Here is a 20,436-nt window from a genome sequence, read left to right as displayed (position 1 = left end):
CTTTGTTACTTTGTTTGTCCTCCTGTTTATAATCAACATTATGGATGCTGTTTGCTGCCTGCTGACTTTTTTTACCAGATAAAACCTGGAATTCACAAGTCAGTTAAAACCTTAATGTGTTTTTTGTTTTTGTTTGGTTTTGTTTACTAAATTGTATAAAAGCAGCTACTCTAGTTTGTAAATCATGATTTATGGCTTACAACATTATATAAGTCCAATTATACTTTATTTCACAAATCATAGTTAAAACAAACTGTGGCTTAGCACAGTATATCTACTAGCGTTGTTTGATGAGTTGCAATTTTCACCCAGAAAATTATGGGTTGAGATTTATTTTCACTACTGCAATAGCAAATGTTTTGTTACAGCATAATATCAAAACACATGCAAGGTAATATAGTGAAGCCTCAGGGCACTGAATGTTGGAGCTCAGTGCAAAGTTTGCACACCACAGACGAAATCCTGCTGTGAGTAAGGATGTCATCACACAGATAATGTAAAACACAGCCAAAGGCTTAAATCAGTCACATTTACATATTGTGTATTGGATGTTTATGAATAATGGACACCCAATTAACTCTAGTTCAGAGGGTGCCTCTTTGAATAGATCGTTCCATCCCTTTCTGTTAGACTCATCAGGGATTTATTTTGTCCTTGTAAATGACTGATTTTGTGTTTGGGAACAATATTAATTAAAAATGGTATAACTGCAATCAATAAAATAGTTTGGTCTGAAGGATATATTTGCATCAGTTCAAAGGCACCAAAAAACCCCTTAGAACTAGATTTCACTGTATAATAGTTTCTTAGCAATTAAAAATCATTAAAATTTAAGATTTCAGTTGTTTAAAAGAAACCGAATTTCCTAGTACAAAATACCATGGTATTCCAGGAATCTGGAATATACAGTGTCAGGCAATATCCAAGCCAGTTTTGTCATTAGCTTTTTAAAAATATCAGTTACCAGGATTCATACCGAACCTATGTATCTCTTCCTTTTGATGAAATTACTGTTTGTATTTATTTACATCTCCAGATAGTTAATTTTTTAAAAATGCTCATGGCTTTCTAAAAACTGTTTCCTATGGGAGAGAAATTGATTAAGTTTGCACTTAAATGTAAATGTGTCTAGTTTTATATTTTCAAAACAATATAAACCAAAATGTTCCTTTTTTGCCCACCATGATGTTAAAATCTCATCTCCTGCAGACTAGCATTAAAATCTCATGTCTGAAAAGTTTTTGTCTGTTATGGACATAATTGATTACTGCGGTATCCTCGTTATTGCATGGGTATATAATTTTGCAATGGTAACTGTCAACCATCGTTCGAGAACCCTAACCATTTGACAGGGTGGGGGTGGGGCGGGAATGACAACTGAAATAAGTAGATGTAACCAGCTGGTGTGCAATACTCACTGGCAGGCAAAAACTTTTTGGTGGGCAAAAAGGAACAAGAATCCCCAAATATATTACCTGAAATTTGCAGCCCTCTGAATTTTGCAAAGCAGTTCGCCCATCTTAAGGGAAAATCTGTACAAAAGGACATGTGCACATGCACACATGAATATATGGATTTTAAAAAATGACAAAATTATACCTATGTAAGAATGAAATATAATGTATTTATATTAGAGAAATTGAAAAAATTAACAGGCAAAATTGTGTTATGTTTGAAGAAACCTGCACAAAAATGCACAATTTAGTCTAAACTTTTTTAAAAAAAGTTCTGAAGTTCAACGTACTGATAGATTTGCAAAAAAGAGATCCAGATAAACATTAATATGACAGATTTGCATAAAGGAGAAAGCTGGTGGAATTGCCAATCCTACTCTGTACTGTTTTAAGTTGCTACATGGGAGTCATACAGATCATTTGTGGAAATATAACTGTTTCTGATCTTCATCTCCCTCTCCCATCAGGATGAGACAAAAAAAAGAGGAAGGGAGCTATGCCCTTTCCCTTGTGTATGGAAAGACTGTTTATCACTATCGAATAAGGCAAGGAAAATCAGGGAAATACTCTGTGGAAGAAGGAACCAAGTTTGATACACTGTGGCAGGTGAGTTAATCTTTTGGGTGAGCATGTGCATATGTAAATTGACGTCCTTCCTCTTCTAGCATGTAAACAATTAAATTAAACTTCCATTTTCTGCAACAGTGGAAAGTACTCTACAAGCAAAAGGTTTGTTCCTGTCAGCTCTGTTTGGATCTGGGCTACAGGTAGTCCTCACTTAACAACCACAATTGGGACCGGAATTTAGGTCACTAAATTGTTAAGTGAATCATGCAGGCCCCATTGATTTTGCTTGCCAGAAGCCGGCTGGGAAAGTCACAAATGGAGATCATGTGGCACCGGGTTACACATTGTAAGTGTGAGCTGGTTGCCAAGTGCCCGGAACACGATCACGTGACTGTGGGGGCACTGCGACCGTCATAACTTTGGGCACCAGTCGTAAGTCACTTTTTAGCACTGTCGTAACTTTGAACAGTCGCTAAACCAACTGTTGTTAAGCAAGGACTACCTGTAATTGAATGTACTTCCCTGTCTTCTAGTGTAGCTTGGTTTTCTCCAGGTACAATTTTGAAGTTCAGAACCTGATGACTGTTGGCGGTTGGTGCATTCTGTGAGTGTGTGTGAACATTCCTGAAAGTAAGAATCTGACCAGAGCAAGGATTGGTGAAGCTGGTTGTATAACTATAATAGGAAGGAGATTTATTTATAGGAAATACATTAAAGGGATAAGCAAAGTCTAACATGTGCCTTGTCTATGTCTGGCTGGGAGGAAAGGCAGAAGGAAGTGACCTCCGTTCAGTAATCTCTTAGACAAAGACCAGGCATAATGGCAGACAAGGAGGGGATTCAGAAAATCCTGAAAGCTGTACAGGTAGTCCTCGTCTAGCAACCACAACTGGGACTGGCAGCTCTGTGGGATATCATGGGACCGTGACTGTGTTTTCTTTTTCCCCACTCCCCCGCCCTTTGGAATGCTTATCCCAGTGCTGGGATAATTAGCAAGAAGGGAATTAATGTTTGTATTTACATATCTCTTCCTCTCCATACTCTCCACTCTGGGCGGGGGGGAAGAAACCAACCAATTTCTGTAGGCAGTCTCTCCCGTGCCCTGACCTGTTTTTCTCTCTCCCCCATTTGCAGAGTGATTAGAGAGGAAGGGATTACAAGAGAGTAAGCAGGCACACAATGGGGAATACGCCAGGATGTTTGTGTAGTGCGCTTGGGGCTGCCGATGCCACCACATTGCTTTTGATGTGTATTCCCCATTGTATGTCTGCTTACTGTCTTGTAATCCCTTCCTCTCCAATCTTTCTACTCTGCAAGGCGGGGGGGGGGGAACAACAAGTCAGACATAGGACAATGTGTACTGACTGTAATGGCGATCACATGACTGAGATGCTGCAAATGTCGTAAATGTGGGCATTGATTGTAAATCAATCAATTAATTGCAATTATTTTTTCAGCACTGTTGTAACTTCAAACTTGTGGCTGAATGAGGCAGTCGGTAAGCAAGCACTACCTGTATCTACAGCCTGCTGCTCCCTTGTGGTCAATAGGTCATGAGATGCTGAAGAGTCAGCGTCATTGTATTTGCAGTCTCCAACAATGATGCTATCAGAAACCTGGAGGATCCAGCTGCCTTCATTCTAGCTAGTGGCATCTATAGATGGGTCAAAATGGGCAAGATGCAATCCAAGCCCTGTCCTTTGTGAACCTTGAGGTTCACACAAGTAGAAAAGGGGTGAGGCTTGGATCATGCGGCTGCATCTGCCATCTTGCCTATTTTGACCTCGCTCTGCAGATGCCACTGACCCCAACCTCCCACATCTCATATCATGATATCCCCTGTACTGCTCTACCTTCATTCATCTACACACTCATTTTGAGCTGGCTCAACTTTCATTAAAATTTGGATTTGACTCCTGATTAATTCAGGGAGGAAAGAAAGAAAGCAACAAACTTTTGGATTACAAAATCTCTATTTCCAAATATTGATATAATTGTTCTTTTACTAATTTATCCCAAACTCTGAGGTCAGTACCTTTCTTGAGAGCTTCCATGAGCTTTCTAAATCAGTGAAGGCAGAGTGGTTGATAGGTGGAAAAAAGTTGTTGGAAGTGGAATGATGCTAGGATCCATCTCTTTGTATTGGGGTGAATGGGTAGGTTGTGTGTTATTGACCAAATGGAACCCACCATGGGCAGCTTTGCTCCAATAAGTTACTGTAAAATCTATTCCTGACTTTTCCATATATTGTTTTTTGAGATGTTTAATTTCCCTGTTCAATTTCTCCAAAGGGATACAAGCAAATGGAGATGTCAGAAAGGCAATTAAACTAAAAACCTTGCTTGTTCATCAGTTTTCTAGACTCTCTCTCTCCCCCCCTTGATGATCTTCTCCTTCAAAACTCTTTCATCAGCTGGTCGAGTATCTCAAACTTAAACCAGATGGCCTTATCTATTATCTGAAGGAGAGCACCCCAAATCCTGAAATGCAGTCAGGTAAGGTTCTTCCTTCTCTCCTATCTGTGATAAAACAATTGGCAAGTCTGGTTATTTCTTTCCCTGTGTGCATGTTTTAGTTACCACACAATCTATGTTCTTTAAAGATTGTATTATAGTTTTAAAAAAGATCTGCAGGAAAGGATCTTCTCAAAGAGTTTTTCCAAGCCAGCATCCTCCAGATGTTATAGGTTTCAACTCCCCAGATTTCCTCCCCTAGCATAGTGCAAGGGCAAAAATCATGTTGGGATTCTGGGAGTTGATTGCCCACACATCTGGTGGGTTCCAGTTTGGGGAATACTATACTGATGAATTTGGGATAAGTTAGAGGGTTTGAGATTTATTTGGGCCTTAAATTGGCCAATCAGCCCATATAGATTGACTGGCATCAGCTGGGCAAAACAGTGGCTTCCTGCCCTCAACCTGCCCAGTCCAGAATCCACCTGGCAACGAACCAGGAGATATTCTGCTCTACAAGAGCACTATGGCAGTCTTTCAAAAAATAAAGTGAGATTCCTGTCCCCATATGTGAGGGCATTCAGTGTTATAGAGTTTATATACATGACAGCAGGCAGTTGCGTGCCCTCCTCAGTCAGTCCATGTTACTCCTCTGCTCTGCGAGCTGCTCTGGTTACCAGTATGCTTCCAGGTTCAATTCAAAGTGGTGGTTGTAACCTATAAATCCCTACATAGTATGGGGCCAGGTTATTTCAGGGACTGCCTCTCCCCAGTTACGTCTACCCATCCCATTAGGTCCAGCAGAAGAGGCATGCTCTGGGTCCCATCTATTAGGGAGTACACATATACACAAACCAATAGAAGAAAAAACCCTACCTAATCCCCAGGAAGATACACACAGATGTGACACCAAAACAAGCAGCCACTCAGTAACCCAACCCCCCCCACATACCCCCAATCCCCCTTCCCCCCAGATCTCTATAAATACCCACAAAAAGGGTCACATCACCCTGGGCACAGAGAGAACTGCTCCTGTCTGTGCTCCTGCACTCTGAAGATGCCGGTCACAGGTGCTGGCGAAACGTTAGGAAACAAAACTTCCAGAACACGGCCACACAGCCCGGAAGACCCACACCAGCCATTGTATGCCGGCCGTGAAAGCCTTCGACAATACAAATTTCTCTATTATTCCTTTCCTTCCTACTTTCCTGCAGCTGCCACTCCAACGCCACCAGCACATCCATCTACACTGGTGAGTATGCCAATGGTCTTTATTTGCTCAGTACATGCATTTATGGATCACTTCTCATCCATATTGCTCACAAATGGGTTTACAGCTATCATAAAACAACCTAAAAAAAATCATCTCCAAAGATAGAAGTCAGGGAGAGTAATGATAGGGGAAGAAGTAACAAAGTGAGGTTTTTTTAGAACATCCCCTGAGACAAGTCTGTGCTGGGTCTACAGAGTGGAGGGCATTCCCTCAAGTAGAAAGCTTTGCCAGCCTGTTGCCACTGAGCAGCATTTGTTACTATGGGACAGAGAACTGGGCCTTTCCAAAGGAGTAAGGTTGCCATAGAAGGCTGGTGTAACTGAAAAATTTCAAGGAATCTTTCAAGGTTCTTTATAATTTTGTCTTGCATTGGAGAGCAGAGTGCAGCTAGTGCTCATCTTGTAGCCTTGGTGCAATATGTGCTGGGCAAGATACCCCTGTCAGGTAACTGGCTAGGGCTACCAACACCTGGGCTGCACACTCCAGAGGGCAGCAAAGAATTAGCGTTTCCTATATCTGGGGCCATCTAGTGGTCTTTTTGAGTTCTGTGGCACAGGTATGGTAAACTTTCTCCTGGCTAATTGTTAGGCTGGGATCAGTCCTACCACAGGGGTTGATTACAGTAATCCAGAAGCTGCCAACTGTGGAGGGCTAGTAGGTACGTCTGAGAGCATGGTGAGAGCTGAAAGGTAGTGGTCGCCGTGGCAGAGAAGGCTTCCTCCTTCACAAAATGGCTGACCCAGTGGCTAGCCAGAAGGTAAAGGATTGACTTGCTTTGTTCCATTCTACCACCCCAATTTATATTTTCTTTTTTTCCTGAGCAGGGAATGCAGAAACAAAGCCCTGGATTGTAGCTATTTACTATTTTAATGTTTAATGTTAAAATCATCTTTAGAAAAGAAAAGTAGAACAGGGCGAGAGTTTGTCAGGAAGCGGGGGAGGTACCTGCAGCCACAGTGTTAAGTAATTCAGTCTTGAGGTTACGAATACATGAATTAGGATGGCCAGATGGGTGCAGCTAATACACTGGCCTAAGCTGATGAGTGATGCTCATAGCGATAAGGGTTCCAGGTCTTAACAACAACCTTGGGTCCAGTTGCAGCCCCAAACTCCAAGCCTGTTTCTTCAGTGGGAGTTTAGTGGCGTGCAGAGAACAGAAAACTGGGGGGTGGGTTGGGGAGGGAATGGGCAAGATATTGTTAGTGGTCTGTTGTTCTGATGAGCCCTATATCCTACAGCTGCCATATAATCCTGCCTGGAAAATCCTATTGAAATCATTCTATGGTAAGTGTTGGAAAGGATGCAGAAAGAGATAAAATTGGAGCAGGTTTTAAATCCTAATACATACATGCAGCTCCTTGTTAGCTTTAGGCAGATCCCTTTCTCTCTTTTTATTTGCAGAGTTAGGGTGCTACTGAGTGGTTATAGATGTGTATCTTCTGGCCTGAATTTCCTAAATGTGTAAACTCTGCCCTGAATTTCCTAGGCTGCTCGAAGATTCACATCTCAGAACTCAGATGGATACACACCAGAGCCCATTGGTGAGTTTGAGAACAGCTTTAGCAGATACAGCATAAAGGAAAATCTTTATTTTGCTGGCAGGGAAGGTTGCAAATGGCAATCATGTGACTGCGGCTCGCTGGAATGTTGTAACTGCGAGCTAGGCATCCGAGTGCCCGGATTGCGATCACATGACCATGGGGATGCTGCGACAGCTGCAACTTCACCGACCTGTCATAACCCCCCCTTGTTCAGCACTGTTGTAATTTTGAATGGTCGCTGAATGAGCGGTCATAACTCAATAATCCAATAATCCATTGTACTATGGGTAATTAGCATGGACCATCCCAAAGGGAGTGACCTTCTAGCTTTAACCTTTTTATGTGCACAATATAGCAGAAGATGGAAAGTTAGACATTAAATGATCTGTTCTTTACTCTGCTCACATTTGATGGATGAGAATAATGTATCCAACAAGGGGGATGTTCAGATCCTGCTCTGCAATCAATAATCCTTTGGGCTCAGTTCATATGCAATAGACAAATTAGCCTTTGAACCTTGAAAACCAGCATTGCAAATCAAACCAGTATCAGGAGTAGAGAATTTAATTCCACAAATCCTCTTTACTCAGCTGTGCACATTTATTAATTCAGCTTACCTTATTTGGATTGGTAAGCATGCATAATTGTTATAGACTTTCTCTCTTCCAGCACCTTGATTACTAACTCTGCCCTTAAAGCTAAACCAAGCAATTCATAGGCATGTAGTGTAGTAGGGAACACCTTGGACTGGCATGAGACAGATTGAGATTGAGCCCCAGAAGCTCCCTGGGGGGATCCCAAGTCAGTCCCTCCCTCTCAGCCCAAGAACCAATCAGATGCAGTGGAGAAGGATCTCGACTAGGAGTGGAGAGACCCAGTGCTAGTCCCCCCTCAGCTACGGGATCTCCCTGGGTGAGTTTGGGCCAGTCCCTCTTAGCCAACCTAACTCACCGCATCATAGACCAAGACAGTTGGAAGGGACCTCAAGGATCATCTGTTCCAATGCTCTGCAATGTGCAGGAAGCCCAATTAAGCCATCCAAGAGAGGAGCTCCATCCTCTTCTTAAAACCCTCCCTGCTCATGAGCTCTGTAGGTAGATTGTTCCAGAATTGTAGAGATCTTACCACTGGAAGTTTTTCCTTAGATTTAAATAAAATCTGGGTTGCTGCAACTTACACCTGTCACTGTTGTAGGGAAAAAGGGAGGAGAGAGCCCTGTGTATGTCACCTAGAGCTCCTGAACAAAAGAAGAGAGATATACATCTCACCAACAAACAAATAAATAAATAATTGCTTCAAGGAGAGGCGTGAGGTTGGTGGCTGCCTATCTCTCAGGGCCCTTATTAATACCTCTCATGAAAAATCGGCGTTCTGTGGCTCCCTGTCCTTGACACCTTATCACATTGGCAGGTCAATGCAGAAGTGAATAAGAATGGGTAAGCCAAGACCGACTCTTATTCGTACTAAAAATTACTGCACAATCTTCTGTCTGAAAGCAAGACACGGCAACCCAGTGTCTGTGAGGAGTGGTCGTCTCCAAAGGGTGCCCAGGCACCCTAAATTAAAATTAAAAATTCTTACCAACTTGTTGTTCATAAGCCCCCATCCAATGTTCAGCCTGCATCCCGTTTTGGCAAAAAGTTTATTGTGCTTTTAGTATAATTCCTCAGTAACATGAACTCAAAAAGTGGATTTACTTTCTCCTAGTCTCCATCTAATCTCAGGTTGAAAAATTCCCTTTTTGGCCACTTCATAAAAGAACAGGCATCTAAAACTTATTTTCCTTTCCGTTCATTCTCTTTTACTTTCTCTTCCTCTTTTGCCTATGTGTATCAAACATGGAATTGAGCATTATGCCTTTATTACAAATCAGGGAATTTATTTCAGTAGACAGCTGCTGGGCTAGAACAACAGCATGCTGGCTTGGGAATTCTGGGAGTTGAAGTCCACACATCTTAAAGTTGCCAAGATTGAGAAGCAGTGCTGTACAGTATGTGTTACTTTACCACCCCCTTGTGGCCACGTGCAGTGTTACTTAAAATAAATTGACTTTAGAAGCTCAGGATGGTCAGCCAAGTACAGTACATGGTTAATACTTGGCTGGGAGACCACAAAGGAATCTCAGAACTGTAGCTAGACTGAGAAGCTGAGAAAACATGCGTGGAAATTGTATGGATTGCAAGTCAAGCAATCAGGAGTCCAACTGGACTTAAGGGTGACTTGACTTTTCTAAAACAGCAAGAACAGTTAAGAATGGACGTGCTGTACTTTTGTTGTTATTTAAAATCTGTGCCAAAGTAGTCAGGGAGATAAAACAGATTATTTCTTTTTGGCTGACAATTTGAACAAACCCCTTTCTTCCCTGCTTTTTAAAAAATAATTTTGCTGGGAAGGGAAAGAAACTTGATTTTTCTTTCTAAAAGTTCAGGCTGTATTATAACTGTGCTTCTTCTGTGGCCTTGTGGAACTATGGTAGACACATAGCTTGGATCCTTTAGTTTTACCAATGGGATCTGCAATAAAATGTTACATACTTAATTCAGGGTTTCATCCAGCCAGGAATGTCCTATTCTATCAATATCGTCTTCAGCATCCAGGATACTAAATTTTATTCCTTAGGTATTATGGCGTCCTCCTTTGACAGACCTTCAGTAGTTTGTGTCCACTGACTAAACTCAGCTTTCATTGCACTCTTTCGATGAAGATGGTTGCTCATAGATTTTTTGGCTTCATTCCTTTTGTTACTCAAAAAAAAAAAAAGTAAGAACAGTTCTGCTGGATTGGCAAGGCCCTTATTGGCCATAGTAACCAACAGGGCTGGGTCAATTCAATTGTGTTGCAAGAAGAGCTGGTTGTCCCCCATTTTCAGGAGGACAAGGTGGGAGGGGGTGAAACCCAGAAGCATTGTTTTTCTGTTGTAGGTTGGCCTTCTGGAATGGCCTCCTGTTGGAGGTTTGCTTAGTTTTAACTCCATTTGCCTTCTGGAAGAAGTTGAACTGTTCTGAAGAGGGGTATGAAGCCAGTCTTAATTGTTGCTTTTAGATATTTTAGACATTTGTGGGGTTTTTTAAAATTATTGTACGTCTTGTGTTTTATTTTATTTTAAGCCCTGGTGAGACTGTTTAGATTGTGGTGGGGTAGACATTTGACAAATAAATTTTCACACACACACACACACACACACGTGGATGCTCCTTGTGGCCAATTAGATGCTTCTTGGGATGCTCACAAGTAGGAAACAAAGCTTTCCCCCCTATTGTTCTCCTTCAAGTAATATTTGGAGGTCTGCTTCCTTCAACATAAAACTACTATAGCATCTTCAAAACTCATATCCCTTGGCAGGCTTTTCTTCCATGGATTTAAGTAATCCACATCCCTACCTAAATTCCTGAATTTGCTATTGGAGAAAGTGAGGGGAAGAGCTTGAACAGAAAGGAAGCCAAATGGTTAGTCTGAAAAGTTCAGGAATTGTGAGGAACTTCTAATATTTCAAGGTGTCTATTGAGCTGAGCAAAGATCTAAGTAAACTCAACAGATTGTACCAATACCCAATTTCGTTCACCTACTATTTCCACCATGGTCAGCTAGATGCTTGCAAGATGCTTCTTAGAGTGGCATGAAGAGCATAATTTTCCTCTGTTGTTTAATCCCACCAGTTGGTGATCAGAAGAACATTGCCATAGTTAACAAAGATTCTGTTCAGTTTCAATGAAAAATAATTATTGATAGGCTTACTCTTCAATCTTACAGGAGCTGATGTCTATAATATAGCCAGTGTGCATGGGGCAATATGGGCTCTGACCATCCCTGGGGGTGGTTAGCCCCCTGATGACGCTCCCTTGAATTATTTACTAACTCTCCATCCTTCTTGGAAGCTATTTATTATTAGGACTGTTTTTATATTGCATTTTAATGAATTTTATCTCTGCTGTAAACTGCCCAGAGTTGTTTCAGCGAGATGGGCGGTGACAAATTTGATAAATAAATAACACAGATAGCTTGAACTGAGCATATGAGGGGGAATTATGAAATTAGGAAGGGTGTCTTCGGACATGAAACCCAGTTATTTTACTTTCTTGGGGACGGAGTAGGAGCAGGAAAGAAGACTCGGATCTTGCCCATGGACACATCCTGTTATGAAAGCCCATACAGTGACCCTGAAGAGCTCAAGGACCGGAAGCTATTCTTAAAAAGGAGCAGTCTGATGATAGATGAAGTGGACCTGGGAGAGGGCAACTTTGGGTGCGTCAGGAAAGGAGTTTACAGAATGAGGAAGTAAGTACTGTACATGCCCTGTTTTTGGATACATTTCTCTTAGTATGCTGAGACAGGGCTCTGCAGTTTTCAGAAGTTGTTACTCCCCGTGAAAAAATCAGATTTTGTTCCTCTTTCATGGGGGGGGGTACCTGAAATTTTGAGGTATTTTGGGGGTGGATACCTTATCTTGATGGGGGAAAAGTAGCTATGGTCCTTTTCTTGCCCTCCCTTTTTAAACATGCCTGAGTCCCCCTTTCCAAAATAGCAAATAGCCCCACCTATGTTAGGAGGGTATCCCTTGACTTGCCATGAAAGCCTGGCATAGTCCTCAAGCGGATGGGAGTGGTCTACACAGAGAGTGGGACCCAACACACAGTAACAACTTAGGGGTGTTACAGTCATTATGTTCCTTTCCTTTTAGGTTCCTTTCTTGGTTGCTATTTTAAAACCCACATTTTTTCCTTGATTGTTTTTTCAAAAGTACGTAACATTCATTCTCTTTCATGGACATTTTTGTTGTTACTTTTGCTTATTTATACCTTTGACCGAGACAAGAGGGCTATATTGGCAGCTGTTTTCTGATGGCTGCCATTTTTTTTCCCAGAATGCCATGGGGATGCTTTGTTTCAGGGCAAGCTTGGAAAATAAAACGGTGCTCACCAGGGGGGTGGCTGCCTGAAACAGCTGGTGTTCCTAGAAAGAAAGAGAACAACTGGATGATGAGTCCCATTTGGTTGGAGTCATATTCATTTTGAAATGAGTTCAGACTCCTAACATCAGCTGTTGCCCACTTTTACCATCATGTGTGGCATTTCCATCTTCTCATCTTCTCTCCCTTCCAGGAAGCAAATTGATGTAGCCATCAAAGTGCTAAAACAGGGCAACGGGGTGGCGCAGCAGGATGAAATGATGAAGGAGGCCCAGATTATGCACCAGCTTGACAATCCTTACATTGTCCGTCTCATTGGAGTCTGTCATGCGGAAGCCCTCATGCTCGTGATGGAGATGGCATCAGGTGGCCCTCTGCACAAGTTCTTGTCTTCCAAGAAGTGAGTTGATGCCATCACCTGATGCAGGAAATCTGTACCTTTCCAGGATGTGGTCTTAGAGCCATTTATGTTCCATCAGTACAGTGTCGCTGAGATAATCACAAAATCATATATTCTGGAAGGGGTCTTTGAAGATCTATTTCACACTGCCTGCTTAGCCTACTTACTGAATTAACCCATTTTCTGGGTTTATACAACTGGTTAAGCCACAAACTACCAAGTGGCTTGAATTCATACAATTCAAGAAGCCTTAAAAAAACCTAAAAAAAAAAAACATATCACCACAGCAAATAAGCAAACAAAAAACCCAAACCCTCTCTAATCCAGATTTAATATGTTAAACCAAACATATTATGCCAATGGAGCTGTGAGTTTCCCCCCAATTTGGCTTAGTGCATTGTTGTACTGAATCTAACAACAACAAGCCTTCTGTGACAGTTTAGTGCCAACTTATGGAGAGTAGTACCCTAATAAGTTGGTGTATGGGGAAGAACTGATTGTGAAATGTTCACAAATGAGAGCCACTTTGGTGTAGCACTGAAGGTGCTGAACTAGAAAGCAGGAGACTGTGAGTTCTAGTCCTCCCTTAAGCATGGAAAGTCCCTGGGACACTTTGGGCCAGTCCCTCCCTCTCAGCCCAAGAGCCAATCAGGTGCAGTGGAGAAGGTGGTGGATTAGGAGTGGGGAGACCCAGGTTCTAGTCTCTTTTTAGCTAGAGAAGCTCCCTGGGAGACTAAGGCTTTCAGCCCCAGAATCAGGATAGTCTAATAGTGAAGATGTTGGCCTAAGAGCAGGGAGGTCTAGGTTCTAGTCCCCTCTCAGTCATAGAGGCTCCCTGGGTGAGTTGTAAAAAATAAAGATGGGATATAAATCTAATAAATAAATATTTATTGGAAAAATAAAAGTGGGATATTTTGTTGTTGTTGTTCAGTCGTTAAGTCGTGTCCGACTCTTCGTGACCCCATGAACCATATTGCGCCAGGCCTTCCTGTTCTTCACTGCCTCATAAATCAGTGTTGGCGGGGTTATGTGGTGCTTTTAAGATAAAAGTTCCCTAATCTGGAATCCTCCAGATCTATTTGGTCTATAACTCCTAGAATGCTTACCAGTCGCCATATGGGGAGCTGAAGTTCTTCCAGTACATGAGGAGGACATCAAGTAAGGGAATGCTGATGTCAACTTTTTCTCCTTTCGTTTTCCCTTAGGGATGAAGTTCCTGTGAATAATGTGGTTGAACTGATGCATCAGGTAGCGATTGGAATGAAGTATCTGGAAGAAAAGAACTTTGTCCACCGGGACTTGGCTGCTCGAAATGTGTTGCTTGTCAACCAGCATTATGCTAAGATCAGCGATTTTGGGCTTTCCAAAGCTTTGGCAGCTGATGACAGCTATTATATGGTGAGCGAGAAGACAATATGGGAAATCAGCCCTGCAGGCATTTCAGAGAGCATTTGTTGGAAGAATATGGAGGGTGGGAAGGATTATTATAGTCTTATTTTAATGCAAGCATTCCCAGTTAGCACTTCCTGGATACATAAAAACCACAGTAAAAAAAACAATCATAACAAAAATTAGAGCCATGCAATGAATCTTTGGATCTTAGAGTAATATGAACATAGCAACTGCTTACAGCTTCTTAAAGCAGCTGTGTCTTTTCTTGGGATCACACAGCAATTGCCAAGGACAGAACCATGATCCTGGAAAATACATAGGTACTTTAAAGAATTGCAGACAGATGCTACATTCCTGCTCCTGCCCATTCTGACTTGCCTTTTCCAAATGTATTATTTATTTTTATTTATTTACAGGATGTATAGGCCATTCCAATCTGCCAACTCTGAGCAGCATACAAAATATTTCCAAAGAACTGCCTAGTTTTAGAAAATATAGTTACAAAGGGAGAGAAAAAAAAGTAAAAAAAAAAGATACTGGAACAGGAAAAACAGAAGAAAACAGAGGGAAAAGGTGAAATTTCCTCTGCAACCGCTAGACAAATGGAAAGGTCTTAATCTGGCATGAGAAAGAGTTGATCAACTCCTAACTGAGCCCCAACAAAGTTGAGGGTGCCACTACAGAAAAGCCCTTCTGTTTTGAGAATTCATAACATGTCATTCCTAAGAAGAATATTTGGAGAAAGGCTATTACAGACTTAAATCCCAGGAGGCAGATCAATTTAAAATCCAGTTTGTTTATTTGTTTTGTCTGCATTACCAGGGAAATATTCTGATTTGTTGAATTTGAAATAAAAAACATAAAATCTAGAAAAATCAGCATGTTTTCATACAGTTTCCTCTAACACATGTCAGCTCTTTTCTTTTTAATATAAATATTCCATTATACATGGATCCTTAAGAAATGTGTGAGTCTTTTTTCAGAAGCATCTTTCATGAGCAGTTTTCCTGTTTGAACTTTTAATTATAGAAAGGAGGACACTGAGTGGGGTTATTGTTTATCCTTGGGTGCAGGGGTTATATGTGGTGGTTTTTTTCTGTTTTAATCTCTGTAAGCTGCCCAGAGTCACTTGTGAGAGATGGGTGGTGATATACATCACATACATAAACAAACAAATGAATGAATGAATTGGTAAACTCTGTTAAGTGCTCCTATCTGCGTGGCTGCCACAGCAGAGTCTGTTCTGTTGAATATCAAAAGCCCGCCTAGATAGAAATCTGTGATGGATGTCTTTTATGACCTTTAAGAGAAGAGGTGCTCCAACAGGTATCTAGAATTTAGGAGAACTTCGAGGGTTGCAAAGGAGACTTGGTGTCAATTTCCCCCCAGTCATTGTGTACTTTAGGAGAGACAAACAGGTGCTTGTACTTGGTCTTCTCACATCATTCAGCTTGTCCAAAGAGTTTTCACCTGGAGCTGTCCCCATTCTGTCCTTGCCCACAGGCCAAGACCACTGGGAAGTGGCCGTTGAAGTGGTATGCACCTGAATGCATCCTGTTTCGGAAGTTTTCGAGCAAGAGCGATGTCTGGAGCTATGGGGTGACTATGTGGGAAGCCTTTACTTACGGTCAGAAACCCTATAAGGTGAATATACATGAAATAAATAATTGGGGCACCCACCAGGGTGGGCTTAAAAAAGTTAAGATGATGGCCGTGACCACACAATTCTAATGGATGGGGTTGCAATTGTGTGGTTGTGAGGCCATCTTAAATGGCTTTTGTATTTTGTTTTTATTGTTTGTTTTTAATTGTATTTTTGTTGCTTTATGTTGGTTTTCTTAACAGATAATAAATAAATTTTGAGTTTTTTGGCCTCTCCCATGGATACCCCTGAACTGGAACATGCTTCTAGGTGTGAGCAGTTGGCTCCAGATTTTCGGATACAGGGTTCAGCAAAAATTATTTTCCTCATGTGAAGCTTGGGAATTAAGTGTCTGCTCCAGATAGGAAGGGGGAAAAGTGTTGGTTAAACACAAGGCACCTTTTCAGACAAAGCACCTGGTTTCACCATTTTATTTTCTAAGAACACCTTTGAGATCTCTATGGGCTCAGATGTGATGGCGGAAATAGAGATTTTACTTGAATATAAAACTTGCTCTGTAGCATATTAGCTTCCACTTAATTATTTTTAAACATTAAAATAATCTTTAGATAATAAAATCAGGTGGGGCAGGGAATCTGGTGAGCACCAAGGGAGGTATCGCCAAGTGTTCTGATACCTCCAAAGATACCTAGGAAGTAGGAAGCTGAATTGGACACTTGGGTTTGTGTGTTTATTTTAAAGATGCCTACCTTACACAATATAACCCTGGGTGGCTAACAACATCAAACGCATGTAACATATTAAGAAATATAACCCCCCCCCCAAAAAAAACCCAATGGGTTCTAACCAAGGCACCATAACAGTTTACACCAGATACACATGTGCTGGGCTCAACTCCCATCCTGGCCCAGCGCCTGGGGGAAGAGCTAGGTTTTCATAGCCTTCTGGAAGGCCAAGAGGGTAGGTGCCCTCTGGTTGTCCCATAGTTTTGGGTTTTGTCACTCTGTGTAGAGAGTAAGGAAGATGACTTCGATGGAAATATGTAAGAATTTGCATAGGCAAAAGGAGCTAAAGCATTTTTTAAAGTCCACAACAGCCAGAAAAAAATTTGGAAGTGGCTCAGACAGACAGCTCCCTAATTCACATGAGTATAAGAAGGGGAGGAGGTGCAGCACAATCAGACTTGTAAGACTCTTATTATACCCAGTCTCAGTCAAAGTAGTTTTAGCTTTCCTGTACAGTTGATTTCAGATCATGGTCTGATCTACTTAGTGGGGCTGACACTCTGATGTTTTACCAAAATGGAGAGATGTTCAGCTTTATCACCCATCTCTTTCTCCCCTTCTAGAGAATGAAAGGACCCGAAGTCATGGCATTCATTGAAGAAGGGAAGCGCATGGAATGTCCACCAAGCTGTCCACCGGAGATGTACAAGCTGATGAATCTATGTTGGACTTACAAGTAAGGCGGGACCACCTCTCCCCAATTGTCTCCACTCTCCCCTTTCAGTTTGGCAGCAGAGGCATGCTGAGGGTCTGTTGGTCAAGGAAGATAATCTTTCCAGACCCAGAAAACATGCTTTTGTTTTGCAATGCCTGTGTTTTGGAACATGATTCTCCCCATGATTTTGCAAAGCCTTGAAACCTGGAAGTGTTCCCGGCATGGGGGTTGGACTGTTGCAACTGCCATCTTGACTTTTTGACCATACCTTGCAGACACCCCCATGCTGGAGATGAGATTTCACTGGAGAGGGAACTTTGTAACTCTGTGTGCGTGTAATTCAGATGAGATTTTTCTCCCCTTATTTCTGACCTGTCTACTTTCCTGCCCCCCAGATGTGCAGACCGCCCAAACTTTGCTGCCGTGGAGACACTGATCCGCACGTATTACTACAGCATTGCTGACAAGAAGGAAGAGAAGTTGGAGGAAAATATTACACCGGCATAGCGATGGAGCCCATGAAAATGGATAGAAGGTGCACATGCCACTCATGTGCCCATCGCCTCTTGCCAGCTTCAGCCTTTCTGAAGGGATGATGAACTGCAGAGTGGATGTCCTTACAACTCCAATTTCTTCATTTGTTTGAAGAATCTCCCTCTCTCCCCCTCTTTGGCTACCTGGGACAGCAGGACAGTCATAGCTATTTATACTGTGAAAAAAGTAAATAACTTGAATGAATCACAGGGAACGCTCACCAAGGAAATCTTCGATGGTAGGAAGGACTCTTTGGAAAGCTGGATGAGAAGCAGAAAAGCAGCATAAACTTCTAGTGTTATCTTGGATGCAATGAGGGCTAGAAGCTTGGGGCTTTTTAGAGGCCATTAGAATCTTGTTCTGCCAGTTCAGTAGGCTTCCCCACGAGGCCAACGCTAGAATCATTGTCTTTAGGACTATTATGAGGCCCCAGGATCCCCAATGGGCCCTTATACTGAATTGTTTTCTCACCCTCTGATCTGTCAGACCTTTGAAGTAGGCCAGGTCAGGAAACAGATTCCACAGATTTGACTGGAACTCTACTTTATTGATATAGGTTGTAGTAACAGAAGCTTGAAAGCTTGATAGCATTTTCCCTCCCTCCCTCTTATACCCAAGAGAGTTAAGGTGGAGTCAGTTTAAATTTCTTTCCAATGTTCTCTTCCTGCCCTGGGCTTAAATCATGTTTTGCTAACTGCCATCACATAGTTTCCCCAAAGTCATCTCTGAGGTTCTCCATATGATCAGATCATCATTGTTGGCAGGAATGGCCTGTCTTCTTTTCAGTTGTGACCCCCCCCCCCCAGCTCTGTAATAGCATCTCCCTGGATATCCAGTTAACCCTTTCCCTCCTGGCTTTGCAAAATCTGTTAATGAGACCGTGGGGATTGGAATGTTGTGAGGGGGCTTTAATTTGTAGGGCAATCCTGATTCTTTTCATGTTTGTTTTTGTTGCTTTTCCTATGTATTTGTTGGATTGTTGTTAATTGTTTTGGATGGGAATGTACAAAGATGGGAATTGTATGCTGCATAGGGTCATTTAGACTGGACTGGCTGATCAGCCTTGTAAAATAAATAAAAATGAGTAAGTGTGTCAGCCACATCCATCTCTCCCCTTATAGCACCTCAGTGCCTGCTTCTTTGCAACTGACTGCTGGATCTTTGGGGGAGTGAGTCTGGCAGCTTCCCCCATCTGTTCCCATTTGATGCCTTAGGACTGCAAATCCCAGAATTCCTAGCCAGCTGTTCCAACACGGAGGGACAATTGGAAGGTGAGATGGGTCACAAGAGAAGGGTATGACAGTCCACCAATACCCCCTTCCAAAGCCAGCAATATCATGGCTCCCACGTGGTCACCCCCAGGGTTGTCTGAAGGATATGGTCAAAGTCAAGATGGCAACCATGATTTTTTTTATGTGTGTTGCTCATGCAACACATGTAAAAAATGGATGGAGCTACAATCACACTGTTGAAGCCATCTTGATGTTTTTGACCATACTCTGCAGGTACCCCTGGGCAGCATAAAATCTGCTAAACATTGTGAAAAGTTTTATTCCTCTTTTGTTTTACAAGTGGAACAATTATGCTTTTCATGGATGTTCTGGTTTTCCTGATTCTTTTTTGGCTGGTGGTTGGGAGGAAGAACCTCTGGCCATTTTAAAGGAATAATCCTCAAAATATTTGCTACAGAAAGCATCCTAAACTTGGTCCTGAGAAATGCTGGATCAATGTGGTTGTGAGCATCATTTTGTATACATGTGTGTTTGTGTTTCTGTGCAGAGTGAACCACAGAATAAAATGGGAAAACAGACAAAGGCTTTTTTTTAATCAAGCAAGAATATTTATTTTTATTTATTATAATCTGCAATAATAACATTTTCTCTCAGGACTCCTTCCCACTTTTAAAAATTATGGAGGACCCCAAAAGAACTTTTGTTTCTATGGGTTATATTTATCGATATTTACCATATTAAAAATTAAAACTGATACACTCACTGCCACTATCACTTCTCACAGCTGTTTGATAGAATTTTAATATTGTATTATTTTTCAACATAGGCTGGCAAATAATTTTGATTTTGTGGACCCCTGAGAGGGTCTTGGGGGACACCCAGGGGTCCTGGGTCCACATTTTAAGAAACACTGTAACAGATAATATTAAAGCTGCTGCAAATCCCATATTTTGATAATGGGAGAAAACTCCTAATTTAATTTAATTTTCTTCCTAATTTAGTTGAGCCTGGGGTGTAAACTGCCATCCTATTTCAAATATATTAATTGTAGTATGTCTTCCTCTTCTTGGGGCATGCATCTTCTTCAAGGAACAAATATGTTTTTTTTAAAAAGGAAAAATAATTCCCCACAATGAACCCAACTCCTGAGGATTTCATGGACGCAACCATGTAGCTTTCTTGGCAATAGATAGAAATAGTTTACTATCAATTCTTTCTGCTTTACCTTCCAAGCCCAGACAGGCTCTGCCATTAGGCAACTCCATAGGATACTTGTGCAGACATGAAGGGTGTCCACATGGTCCAAAAAGTCAATATGGCAGCTACAACAGTCCCATCAAAGCTCTGCCCATTTTTATGTGCATCACTCACACAACCCATATAAAAAAACAGGTGGAGCTTTGATGGCACTGTCATGGTCGGCATCCTAATCTTTTTGACCACATCCTGCAGACATGGAACATCTACTTGTATTGCCTCCCTAATTACAGACTTTATATTCTCCAAACAAGTCCTTTGAATCTCACAATAATAGTTATGAGTTTGTATCAGGTTTGGCCAAATCCTGAAGCACATCAATCTCTTTTGCCACCCACTCATCAAATCAAAGTGGAACTCTTCCCTAGGTTCTGCACCTATCCT

At 41.7% G+C, this 20,436-nt stretch overlaps 1 protein-coding gene across 1 annotated transcript in view; it reads left to right on the top strand.

Annotated features, from left to right (window-relative positions):
- Positions 1-19,360, top strand: part of ZAP70 (zeta chain of T cell receptor associated protein kinase 70) — a 29,311-nt gene extending 9,951 nt beyond the window's left edge. Inside the window, exons 4-13 of the mRNA XM_007433768.4 lie at positions 1,922-2,060; positions 4,435-4,516; positions 5,689-5,726; positions 7,234-7,288; positions 11,380-11,563; positions 12,388-12,594; positions 13,800-13,992; positions 15,490-15,630; positions 16,938-17,050; positions 17,425-19,360. Coding sequence (XP_007433830.1) covers positions 1,922-2,060; positions 4,435-4,516; positions 5,689-5,726; positions 7,234-7,288; positions 11,380-11,563; positions 12,388-12,594; positions 13,800-13,992; positions 15,490-15,630; positions 16,938-17,050; positions 17,425-17,536 — 1,264 coding nt within the window. The 3' untranslated portion in view covers positions 17,537-19,360. The remainder of the gene's footprint in view (positions 1-1,921; positions 2,061-4,434; positions 4,517-5,688; positions 5,727-7,233; positions 7,289-11,379; positions 11,564-12,387; positions 12,595-13,799; positions 13,993-15,489; positions 15,631-16,937; positions 17,051-17,424) is intronic.
- The last annotated feature ends 1,076 nt before the right edge of the window (positions 19,361-20,436 follow it).

The sequence above is a fragment of the Python bivittatus genome, unplaced genomic scaffold, assembly GCF_059951505.1.
Source record: "Python bivittatus isolate LINGU-HERP-01145 unplaced genomic scaffold, Pbiv_v1 ctg000580_np1212, whole genome shotgun sequence".
In the NCBI taxonomy this organism is placed as follows: Eukaryota; Metazoa; Chordata; class Lepidosauria; order Squamata; family Pythonidae; genus Python; species Python bivittatus.
The sequence above is the reverse complement of the archived record's forward strand: the minus strand, read 5'-3'. Positions and strand labels throughout refer to the sequence as shown.